Source organism: Platalea leucorodia (genome assembly GCF_965183815.1).
Source record: "Platalea leucorodia genome assembly, chromosome: 16".
Classification (NCBI taxonomy): domain Eukaryota; kingdom Metazoa; phylum Chordata; class Aves; order Pelecaniformes; family Threskiornithidae; genus Platalea; species Platalea leucorodia.
Window position 1 is genome coordinate 1982354 of NC_138838.1, and position 12819 is coordinate 1995172.

At 46.6% G+C, this 12819-nt stretch overlaps 1 protein-coding gene across 1 annotated transcript in view; it reads right to left on the reverse strand.

Annotated features, from left to right (window-relative positions):
* GALNT17 (polypeptide N-acetylgalactosaminyltransferase 17) overlaps positions 1-12819 on the reverse strand; it is a 215004-nt gene that overhangs the window by 8069 nt on the left and 194116 nt on the right. The window contains exons 7-9 of the mRNA XM_082327904.1: positions 10389-10574; positions 6795-6932; positions 5440-5535 (exon numbers count right to left, since the gene is read on the reverse strand). Coding sequence (XP_082184030.1) covers positions 5440-5535; positions 6795-6932; positions 10389-10574 — 420 coding nt within the window. The remainder of the gene's footprint in view (positions 1-5439; positions 5536-6794; positions 6933-10388; positions 10575-12819) is intronic.

Here is a 12819-nt window from a genome sequence, read left to right on the forward strand (position 1 = left end):
CTGAAGGAATTACCCAGCCTGGCATGGGACAAGAAACAAATGGAAAGACCAAGAGGAAGGACCAGAGAAAACCAGTTAGAAAATATTAACGAGTTACCTGTTTAAAAGTGGTTAATATTTATGAGGTCTTAAACCCCTTAATGAGTGTAAGTAAGTGGCCCAAAGCCACATCCCCAGAGAGAAACACGCATTCATATCCACAGCCTCTTACAAACACCTTTCTGGGTAAAACGGCACCTTGCAAAGTCCCCCGCCTTTGGGGGGCTGCTGTGCCCCGGGGGGGCCCGCGGCCCCCGCCGATGCCAGGGGAGCGCAGGGGCGCGCGGCCACACGTGCCCGCGGCATCGCTCGGGCTGGTCTCCCATCGGCAAACTTGCACCACCGATACATCTTCTTTCATTATTGTTTCTGGCTGGCTGCTGCTCGGGGATGGGAGAAAGTTAATTAGACATCTTAGCACCTGGGAAATAAAAGCCTTGATGACCTTCATTGACTCTATTGGAAAATAATTTAGTGTTGTTTAGCTTCCTTTCTCCACTGAGCAGATCATCAATTAGCAACCATAAGTAAAGCATACAGTATTTTCTTTTTAACACAATTTAATCTGATGTGCTATTTTGTCACCCTTGATACTGCAGTGTCCCGGATGATCTCAGTATTGATGGCTTCGTCCCCAAGTGCTGATGCTTAAATGGGCAAAACATATTTTATCCTATAATTAAATGAAATGCTCTGCTGGGTGAACATTATCTTAAGTTTTATAGTATTATAGTGCTTTCGATCACATTAATATATCACCATAGTTCTGTCACACCAATGAGGTATTACTATATTATTAGTGTAATACATCATTACGGCAAGGTGTTTTCATGATGTATCGCTTAAAAGATGAAGCCATCAGGAAGAAAAAAATCCAAGAGCAGGCTCAATATAATTACAGGATAAAAGGATACTTCATCATGAAATCTGCTAATGATTTGACCTGGAAGTGAATGAAAGGAGGGAGAATGGTTAAGTTAAAGGGAGAACAAGAGAAAAACCCCAAAATTTCCCCCACTGAGCGATGCTACAACAGAGGGGCTGCCAAGATCTCATCCAAATGCAGTGCCAGGTATGGGGTCCATCTCACCTAACTGCATCCATCTGAATGCTACATGCTTAGCTTAAAATGATCAGCAGTCAGCAGCAGAGAGAGCAGCAACTCAAGATATAACAGAAGCTGCCCTGCCTCGAACGGGACAAGTCGGTCCCTGGAGAGCAGGTCGTCTCCCCTCGCTCTGCGTTGGGCTGCTCACCTACAGAGATGCAGTGGCCACAGCGGGCAGTAGCACGGTGTGGGGATGGACTTGGAAAAAGTGAGGACTTCCAGCAAAATCCCAACGTTACCCAGTGTGGCAGGGAACAGGACCCACGACACCGCTGTCCTCGCGTCATTAAAATGCCAGCAGGGAGCCTACACCTTACCCTCGCTCGCTGCAGCCGAGGAACCTGCTCCGTAATTGTGAAATGCATTTAAACACGTGTGTGTTGGGCCACGGTATCAAGGAGAGAAGCGGAGGCTTTAGGACACTACAGGAACATTGAGCACGGGCACCACTGTGTGTGCTTTCGCATGCTGAACAACTCAAAAGGAATTGCAACTCCTTGTTTTTTATATATATATATTAAAAAAAACAAGCGAGCTATTTGAACAAAGTGTTTACATTACTTCTAATTATATTCCCAGTGATAAATTATAACATGCAGCCCATTAATTAAACAGTAGTAGTGGAAGTCCAATTTCTTTTGTGCGGCGCCCGTGCTTCTGCAAAAGGCTAATTTCAAAGCTTCTGCACTCACTGATAGCTACTTTTAAAAAGCATTTTCAAGGAGTTAAACTAATTGCTTGTATCATGAAACAAAAGAACTGCCAAGAACTGGCTCTCAGCTGGAGAGGGAAGGGACAATGCGGAGGTGGAAGACCAAGAAGAAAAATCTGTGCTGAGCTGGCGCGACAGGCGAGCTGAAGGGAGCCAGCAGCGCTGCAACGTTTGACTTCAGAACATCAGGTAGGGAAAAAAAACCATCGTTAAGTCTAATCACAAAAACAGCTGCGGAAAAAATAAATAACCTGCTCTTAGCCATTCATCTTAAAGCCCAGGGTTAGCAGACAATGTCAGGCTAATTCAGTTTCTCATACTATAATGCACTTAGAGGTTTAAGTTTCCATCCAGAAAGTCCAGTTTGTGCCGTTTAAAAAAATTGTGTGCATTTAAGCAACAGCTAGGTTATATTTAGCAGTGACTCCATCAGCCACAGTTGACTGATCTTTGCTTAAAGGCAAGGATAAACCAAAGTGAGATTTGTCTTTACCCCAAAGGACTCCCACGGCCAGTTCCTAGGCTCAGGTGGCTCCTGAATTTTGCAGTTCAGGCTCAGATGAGCTTTGGGATTACTTAGTCCTGGTGAGCCTAGAAAGCCCAGGCTCATGTGACAAAAAAAAATCAGATCTTATCTCAGGAAAGCTACCAGGAATGGGATTGCATGTTCCCAGACCCTAGGGAATGGCTACAAGATTTTGCTGTGAACTCTAATACCTGTTTCCCACCTGAAAAGCAGCAGTTGGGGCACCTCTCTCCCCCGTAAAGACCTCATCCCACGTGTGGGCTGCACAAGCACTGCGAAGGAGCTAGACTGACGTTATCTGTAATGTCCAAGGGGTTAAAGAAAGTTCTGTTTTCAAGATCGAGTTTCCATATACCTGGTATTCACACAGGTATTCAATATTTGGGTATTCAAAAAAAGACACCCAAATCCAAGACGTGCTACAACCCATCATGGGCTAGAAGCAGCTGGAGCCAGCAAACCAGTCGCAGCAGCCTCTGTTTCAACTGGAAAGCTCTGATGCTTAAACTGGGAATCTGCCTAATAAATAGATTACCCCAAACATGTCGGGAAGCCCTACGGTCTGGGGAGGGGCACTCTTCTTCCTCTCCCTGCTCTCCTTTCTGATTCATGGGAGAAATTTTCACAGGCAGGGTTTTATTATGCAAATACCTGCAGGCACTTGATGGGATGGTCTTTATTATGTTATATTTCACAGTTTTGGTCTTAACGAATGCAACCGCAGCGCTGAGCTTTCTTCTCAGCAGAAGTTTCCCCTCTCTGTACCTGCACGGAGATCCCAGTGACCCTGGAGCGGAGGTGCAGGGCAGGCTTACGGAGCTCTCGGGAGCAGGAATTCAACCACTGGTGTCGAGCACCTCTATGTAATTTATGCACTTCTGGGTTGAGATGAAGGTTTGATACAGTAACTTGCCTTTGATGGCACAGTAAATCTGTCAAACACTGGAGTGTATCGGTGGCCTGGATTTGAGTCTTCACTCACCGCCGTGTCACCTCCTGTGCCGCTTCATCGCAGCAGTTTGCTGCTGTGCCCTAATTTCAACAGGACCAGGTGCTCCCAACGCTTTAGCCACAAGGTCCTGCCCATCCAGCAGTTCTCAGCCTAAACCCCACGTCATCTGCCAGCACTGACAGCTCTGGTTTGGGGTTCGATGTTAAAATAAGCTGTTGGAAGGCATGGCCAGTGCCAGAGTAATAAACATCATGATGCCAGGACTGAAAATGGTGGAATGACAAGCCAGGGCTTGTCCTGCAAATAAAAAGACATCTCTGTCCACACCTTAAACGTACCTAACTCAGCATCCAGGCACAGCTGGGATGGGATTGTCTCACCTAACCTCACCCAGATCAATGTTAGACTTGTCCTCTTGGCAATGGAGAGCGACAGGCCGGACCTACCCCACCGTGTGAGGTGCCACGGGTCTCCTCGGGCGGCACCGCTCGACTTCTTTTGAGAGAATGTGGATAATGGCTTCAGTCTAGAAACTTGGTGTTCAGACAGCTTTTAGGTACAGTTTTGCCTCAATTTCTAAGCAGATTAGTAGATAAAACCCCTTCAGTACAAATGTGGCTGATCCAGAGAAGGTAACAGGGAAATATTTCTGAGTCTGGCGATGAGCGTGGACTTTTTAACAAAGAAAAAAGCAAAGCAACAGAAGAAACAGCTTTGTCACAGAGGAGTTTACCCCCGTTTCGACCCATCGCCACCACACGCCGTGCAAGCACAGTGACGGTAGAGCCCATCACCCGCAACCTCCCTGCCTTGGCTACGTTTCCAGTACAGATAGCCACAGCTTCTACGTGGGCAATGTACACAAAAGCAGGAGGCTGAAGTCAGACCCATACATCAAATCCTGATGATAAGCACCCCGGGCCTGACTGGATAGAGCTAAAACGCCAGAAGAACAAGTGCTGCTACTCTGTGGTTTTAGGGAGGTCAGGCATGATTTCGGTAATGAAAGAAAACCTAAAAATCACATCGCAATCCTTGAAAAGCCCACGTGTCAGCCGATGGCCATTCTGCTTCCAGACCTAAAGGGAAACTTGTTGTATTTTCTCCTCAAAGATTCCAGGGGAGAAGGACATTGTGCTAAGGGATTTGCATGATGAGATGCTGACCACCAGGCATCCAGAAAGAAAAAAAAAAGGAAATCACAGGATTCAGGCAAAATACTAAAGTGAGGATAAGGGCAGAGATAGGAGAAACCCAGACAGGGAACGTTAGTGGGGAACTGGGTAAATTATCCCCGGAGCTGCAGATCCTGGAAGTCCAGCTCAGAGTCTGCTGTTGGTTTAACAGATGCCAGCAGCGACGGAGGTTGGATCCCGTTTTGGTCCAACGCTATGGCGGCTGAACCAGCAGCATTCCCGTGCTGCTTGCTTCTTAAAACATGGTAAGAGATAGAACTACAGAAGAGGCTGAATTAGTTCATCATCACTAACTTTCAGTATTTGACACATCCACCAGTCCTCCAAAAGACATGAGATCTAGAGTGAATCTTGGAATGACGATTTTTAATCTAGAATAAGCTTAAAATTAGGACAAGAAGCTTTTGGGTTGCTCCAAAGCTTTTGGAGAGGCAAAATGAGTGCTAGAAAACTAACCCTATGGTAAATCCCAGCCAAGCTGAAATGGCTAATTACCATCCCATTAAAAAGCACTGTTTATTTTCTTTACCCAGTTGGTACATTTTTACTCTGCTGGGTGAAAGAGAAAGGAAACATCTTAAAACGCTCTGCTTGTGTACGCTCTGCTCTGCTCATTGGCCATTTGCTTTCACCGTTATTTACCCTCGCCTGGCAGACTTTTTCAAATTATGCTTTTACTTGCAGCTCTGGCATGATTATGGTAATCCAGAAAAAAGCTACTGGAAGAGTAGCTGAGAAAATGCACCTTTATATCTGAGGTATTTTTAACAAGAAGCTGAGCCTTATACATTTGAGAGAGAAGCCAACAGACACGTTGCACATCCATACGATGTCCTCTGCCCATCCAGCCTCCGCCGGGTACCGCCTGCTCCCGGCACGCGCGGTCCCAGCAGAGTAACTCCTCACCTGCGGTCCCCAGCCGTGGCACGGGTACAATATCGCTGTGTGGTTCTCCTGCGGGCCCTGGTCAAGGCAGACGTCTTTCGCCTTGTTGTTTCGAAGCTGTAAGAAATAAAAAGTGCAGAGTTATATGGCCCTGTCTCTTCGGAGATAAGCAATAAACTGATGCGCAGCAATGTCTCTAGCCTCTCTTGCTATAGAAAGAATATATGGTGCTATATCGCTGGGCATAATCAGGCAGAGAAAGGTTTAGTGTGCCATATGTTTTCTTTAAATACAGGGCCTAATGATGACTGCTTTTATATAATAATCACCATTCAAAGGAGCCAACTTCCTTGAACACAGTTTTCTTTGTATTTGGTCATGTGTGGTGGTAACATATTTTTAGACTGCCGTCAGCATGTTGCCAGGAGCCTGAAATCAATGCAGAATTGCTCATATTTCATCGAAATCTCAAAGTGCTCAACAAGGCAGGGAAAAAAGTCCAGCTAGCGCAAGGAGCTCCTTCGAATCGTCGTGGGGATGCAGGAGGCGATGCAGAGATGGCAAACCAGCCGTCAGGCACCGAAGGCCACACTCTGGAGGAAGCGTGGAAGCGCTGGGTTTGTGCTAAAAAGCCATGTGGCCACTGAGCCCCAGCCAGCAGGTCTGTTAATGCAGAGATGTCCTCTCTCCAGGCTCCCCATGCAGGGCAACTGCAACAATGCCTCTGAAAACACTTCTTTTTTGGGGGGTTACTTAATGCTTGAAGGCATTAAGTAACTTTGATAATAAATCTTTCTTAAAATCAATGCCCATCTGGGGTGCTTGGGCTGTGCTTCAAGAAGGCTTCTCCAACTGCCACTATTCCACGAGCCCTATTGCAACAGAGTATTATTAGTCCCCATAAATGCCTGGTTTTATATGCCCAGTACGGTCTCAAAGCCAGCAGAGATTGAATTAAGTCTCCTTACTTTATCTTGTCCTTAAGCTGTTGTGACAACGCGCTGTATCCCACAGAGACCTTGTAGGGAATTAGGCTGAGTTTAAGTCAAAGGGTTTTATAAAACAACTATGTATTAAAAATATATGTACAGCTGCATAATCCATGGAGTCAATGGGTAAAACAGATAATTTTCTGTCAATTCAGTAAATGAGGTATTAAAATATTTTACTGTATATGGTCTCCAAGATCAGAAATAAATCCCAAAATAGGTTTTAGAAGAAACTGTGAACAGATTTACACAAATTTATATAATTTGTGTATACACAAATAGCAGGTTTTGATTCACATTCCTCTCCTTTGAGGCTATTTCTCATCAGAGACTCCCCAGCTGTAAATATTACCAGTCTGATCTAAGGGACTGCTCAGCCTTAATTACCTCGCCATAAGCCACGGTGTTGTTGTATCTTCTCATTTCGGGATAAACGTGGTCCAGGTACCACTGGAAATTTTTACACTTCAAGCTCTTCCTCAATGCTTTTCTCTCAGAAACATCTCCAATGTCAATACCTGGATTCTGAAAAATAAAGGCACAGTACACCACTGAACGGATACTCTTAAAAAAAATTTTCAAAGAGCATATTTCACTGATGTTTGACATCACGTCCAAGCTGCCTGGAAACTGCCAACAGCTGAGTAACTCCACGCAGAGGCCGTGCCAGGGAATTATAGCATGTGTGTCCAAGCTGAAATCGTCCTCCCCGAAGTCAGAAGGAAGACTTGGGTTTCACAGCCACAGCGAGAAGGAAGACGCGTACTTCTCTCGTAGGTTTTGAAGGTCACCAGACTGATGCTGGACATGTTTTGGTCCTGGGATGTAATTTAGAAAAGAGAACTTAAACGGAGAAGAAAAGATTTTGAAGGAAATATGAGAATTGCAGTGCTACAGAGGCGAATCTTCCAACCGATTCCCCTGGGCTTTGCACGCATCTGAAAAAGACTGAATTTGTCAATGGGCACAACAACAAAGTGTTTTTAGAAGATCTCACCTCCTGTTCAGGTACTGATGTACAGGTCTTCCAAAAGAGCTTAACGGCAAACGTACATCAGGATTTAAAGGATGGTCACGCGCCGAGTCCTGGAAATGCAAATCCCTGACTGTGCCCTGAGCACCAAAACCCTTCCCCTTCCTCACCCAGGGCGTGTGACCCTACTAAGAGGCAACGCAGAGGACAGCACAGTTGAAAGGTATAAAATAAGGTGGGAAAAGAAAAGAATTAAAAAAAGCAAGGTTTAAGATTCATATACAATAGAGGCAGATAGCTAAGAATAAAGGATAAAAATTACAGGAGAAGAGAAGTTGAGGCTGAACCTCAGAAAAACCTCTTGACAATTTGGACAATTACGCGGTGAAACAGTCTCCCTGGAGACACAGAGGAACCCCACTGCTCGAGCCGATTTAAAAGGAGACAAAGCTACGACATCTGTCCCCGGAGGAATAATCTTACAAGAGCCAGGAGCAGGGGCTGAGGAGAGCTGCCCGCCTTTAACCATTTATTCCATTACAGAATTTGGGGAACTAAGGCAGCAGCCAGGGGAAGCAAACCAAAGGCACGCTGCAGCCCCTTTTACTCCTTCCTACAGGTGTCTGGGTTTCTACTCTATTTCAGCTCCTGCTCTCGTCTTTTCCAGTGATCATTAAATACAGCTGGGAAAGCAATTTTCCATTACAACGTCTGTAATGATCTTCTAATGAATTATTCACTCTGCTTTAGAGAAGACACCATTTTAATGCGCCACTGGTAGCTCACAGGTAAAAATAAAGATGATTCAGTGTAGACAGGTAGGACAGGCTGAAATCTGAGTGGGCGAGATGGGACGCAGAGCAAAGCAGGACCACAAACCCGTCAGCACCTGAAATATTCAGTGCATGGGGTTTGGCTTGCTTTTGAATATAGTGGTATCATAAAATAATTCAGTGTATATCCATAACCCCCTGCACAATACCAGCCGTCAAACAAGGCTTCTCTAAAATGAAATCTCAATTTTACTGCTAAGATCTATATAAAGATCTCAAATTGGTTTTAGGGTAACCCAGATCTGTTTCCCCAGACCCACCCCCAGTGCCGATTCATGCGATGCTGCCTTTTCTGAGCCGTACAGGACCTGCAGCTTCCCGATGAATTTTAATCCCTTTTTGCCACGCTCCAAAGCTGTTCCTGGGCAGGAGCATGGTGCCTCACCTCTAAAAAGGAATCAGCCCGAGGATTGGGGCTGAACCCGCAGTAATTTATGATCCCTGCCTATGGGCATTCGGATGTTGCAACCTATTTTTAAGAGAGACCTGGAATCACGCAGTCCTGCAGGCAGCTCTGCCTCTCCGTACACTTGGAGCGGAGCCCGTCACAGCCAGCGCCCTCCTGCAGCTCGCTGGGTAAACAGCGTTTCTGTCTGTCTCTATTCATCTATTTCTCAATAAGGGACTAATCCAGGACTCTCCACCACCCCCAGGATGACAAACTGGCAGCTCATCGACCCTTCCCAGGTACCTGTTGTTCTCTAATGCAGTACGAAGTTGCGACTACTGTGGCTCTAAATGCCAGTAACTCTCCCCAGATGTAACCTTTCCTCAGAAAGCAGCGGCAGCTCATGTTTCTGTTTTAATGTTTTTCAAAATGCCCTGGAGCACAGCGCTGCCAGCCGGGGATGCTGCCACAGCAGGACCAGGACCACAGCAGCTCTTTGCAGGAGTGTGATCTGCAAGGTATGAATACTTGGTCCTTATTTTTAGCACCAGAAGGGTGGCTGTGAATAACTGCTTACACGGCGTCTGGCCACTTGTGGCAACAGTTTTTCCTTGCACTTGAACAGAGCAGCCCAGCGCTCGTGCTTAAGTACACGGCAAGGGGAGTGGGTGACGGGGGGCTCTGAAGGGCACCCTGAATCCCCATCCCACCCATCACCCGGAGAGCATCGCTGCCTCCCCCTCCCCACCACCCTTTCTTCTCCTTCTAGCAGGACTGGAGGCAGGAGATGGGGGGACTGGTCCAGCTGGGGCGGCTCCCAGCACTCTCCAGGCAGCGTTCAGAGCCGGGAGGCAGGGGATGCTCTTGGGTTTCATGATTAGACATAACCTGCACGGAGACTGGAGCCCAAGCAGCAGCCTTGGACCTACATAAAGTCCTCCTGGAGCCTATAGAGCTTTACGCAGAAGTGCAGGGAATCACCTAGAGAGGTCCAGGTGCAGGATGTGTCCCCTGGGCATGGTCAGCTTGTCTTGCCGGTGGGACACCACGGTTTTCCAAAGACGCACCACGCTGCGACATGGCAGGATTCACATGAAAAATAACATGTCAGATCTAAAAAAATCTAACCATTTCTGTGCAGAAATAAACATAACCACCAAAGCCATTTAAAGAGAGCGTTTCTGGAGCACTTGCACATTTTGCTGCTGGGAGGGCATCTCCTTCTGTGAGCCACCAACCTCCAATCCTTTACCGCTGAACATGGTTTCTGAGCGCTGATTGCCTCGACTTTCCCAATGCTGGGAAAGCAAACGGCCCAGGCACCTGGACCACACACCGTCCGCGGGGAGTTCTGGGCAGCAACAGCATCTGCAAGCTGGGAAACCTGAGCTGGGCTGCAAACGACACGGACCTGCCCGAGCCGCAGGAAAAAACCTTGTACGCTAATGATGCTGATATTAATAATCTTCTGCCAACCGACTTTACAGACAGACTCCATCTGCGGAGCAGTGTAATGACATAAACTCATGCTGTGTAAACACTCAACGGGGAGATAAACACTACAATACAGGTTTAATTTTTAGAAATGAAAATAAAAAGGCTGATGTGAATCATAGGAATCCCTCCAAAGTCTGCATCAAAGCCGGGGGAGCTCTGCTGACTTCCACAGCTGGGGACGTGGCCCAGGGTATTTAAGGCTCTCCTTCACCTGGGGGCAGTAAATGCTCTATAATTCAAGTTTTTAACCCAATAAAGCGAATACTTAGGATAGAGTGCGACGGCCATACCTCTAGTGGCAGGTTCCACGCAATGTAGACGTGCGATTTGTAGTCGTCCATCCACACCTCGGCCACCCGCAGGGCGTTGCGCTTGGTGTAGAAACCGATGTTGTTGTTGTAGGGCTTCTTCTTGCGCTCGATGTGAGCCACCCTGGAGCAGGGCAGGACCTCCATGCTGCCGCCGCACAGCCACACCTGCAACGCAAACCGCACAACACCGTCAGCACGGGGCTCTGCCGTGATGCAAAGGCTCCACGGCCCATGTCCACGTCCCATGCGAAGCGTCCGTAAATTGAAGAGCAAGAAGTAGTGGGGTTTGAGGTTTCTATAATATCCTGGCGAGCGCAGAGCATCACATCATCCAGCTGGCAAGCGGAAACCCGTGGCCAGGTTTGGCCTTTGCTCAATGGCAAGACAGACAGGGAGAATTTAACCTGTGCCCAGAGCAAAACATGTGTCAACATTAGAGGGATCAAGCCTACATCCAGTACGTGGTATTAATGCTTTGTAGGATCGGGTGCTGAGTTTACTGGGATGTTGCTGCTAAATTAAAAGGATTAGTGACTGGAATAGTTGAAACAATTGCAAGATCTCCTCCTGCAGAAGGGATGACTCAGTGAAACATATGGCAGGGACAGATTTCTCCCACTTGAAAACATTTGTTCATTATTTTTCTTTCATAGGCTGTTCAAAATTCCCTTCAATCACAGTTTACAAGTTAATAAAATCTTTTGAGATCTTTTATCACACAGAAAGGGAATCCAGAGAAAGACATGCCATTACCTAGGTTCTTCCCTCGCTGTTTGTCTTCACCAAGAAGTTATTTATCTTAAATTAAAGATGTGTATCCAGGACACCAGGCAATCGTTACAAACACATATGCCAAACAGGCCTAATAATCCCAGTTTCACCTATTTTGCAGTCTGCTCCGCATTATCATTTTGCACAGTTGTTGTAACACCCATCATTTCTGGGATCTCTTCCAGGCTCACCACCTTTTGTTCCATCTGCGTTCCCTAAATTTTACCGACCCTGCTCAATCCGCTCTCCCCACACCACGAAGACCCTCCTGGCTCTATCAGCTGCCCTTTTTAATTTCTAAGCGGCTGTTTTAGCACAGCCAACGCAGGGCCCCTGCACCTCCCAAGCCCAGGCGCCAGGAGTGAGGGGCAGTACAGCAGGCAGAGGTCTGCCCTTGGGGTACGCCTGCTGCTTGTGCTGTTCCCGCTGGGATTGCTGCAGGATATAGGAGCCCACATCAGAAAATCAGAGCCCCATTTATTAGCTGGTGCATAAACATGTAGCAAAAATAATCCCATCTTACTCCTGTTCTGCCGTTTGACCTTTCTGAACACTTTTAAATACAATTGCATGTCACCAGAGCGAATTCAGAGCTGATCTCTGAGATGAGGAGCATGCCCATCTCCCCTATCCAGCCTCAACCAAGCTCACAGAATCATCGAATCACAGAATGTCCTGACTTGGAAGGGACCCACGAGGATCATCAAGTCCAACTCCTGTCCCTGCATAGGACAACCCCAAAATTCACACTGGCCAGCAAAGTCCACAAGGTCTGCTTGAAGTTTTGCAGCAGGCCACATACTGGCAAAGCAAATAAGACGTGAACAAGGTAGCTCTAAAGAAAAACATATATATTTTTTAAAGGAATATTCCCAAGGCAATAGTTTGACTTCAACCGCCTGTCTTTCTTGCCTGCTCAGTTCTTTAGTTCCTCCATGTCTCGGTGAAACAGGAGCATCCAGGTCTGCCCTCGGGTGCTCCCAAAGCTGCTGGGTTCAACCGCAATGCTGAATAAAACTGCCAGGCCTGGAAGATCCCCAGCACCACCTGGTTTTGTAGTTTGGGGATTTTGTCCTGATTTGAGATCAGAATAATTATTTTAAAAATGTAAAAACAGTCATGTAATTAAAATGTCATTTTCCAGCAAGCTTGCCTCTAGCAGTGAAGGTGCAATATTGTCTTTCCGTGCTTTAGTTAGATAACGCACATGGCTTTATGCTAGACAGCTTTCCTAGATCTCTGGAATATCTGTACAAACTATCTTGAAATGCACCTATTGTAATAACCTGAGAGAGAAAGAGTGCTGGGCATTGTGCAAAGGGCTTTGGTTATATACGTATCGACAAGCCAGTTCCAGAGAGGTCAATAAAAATTTAATTCAAAAAAGGCACTTATGCAAGGGAAGACCACACTTCTCCTAAATAAAGCCTAAATTGACATTAGAAATTACAAAATCTAACTGGTTTTGCAAGGCATTTATAACCATTTCTGCTGGTAACAACGGGAGCAAGGAGAACTATTGCTCGGGAAATGGCCAAGTTGCACCCAGCATCACTGCCCTCAGCGTACAGCAGAGTAAACCATGGCCCCAGGAAGACGCTGCTTGTTCCCACGTGGCCTGGCAAGGACTTTCTGTCCC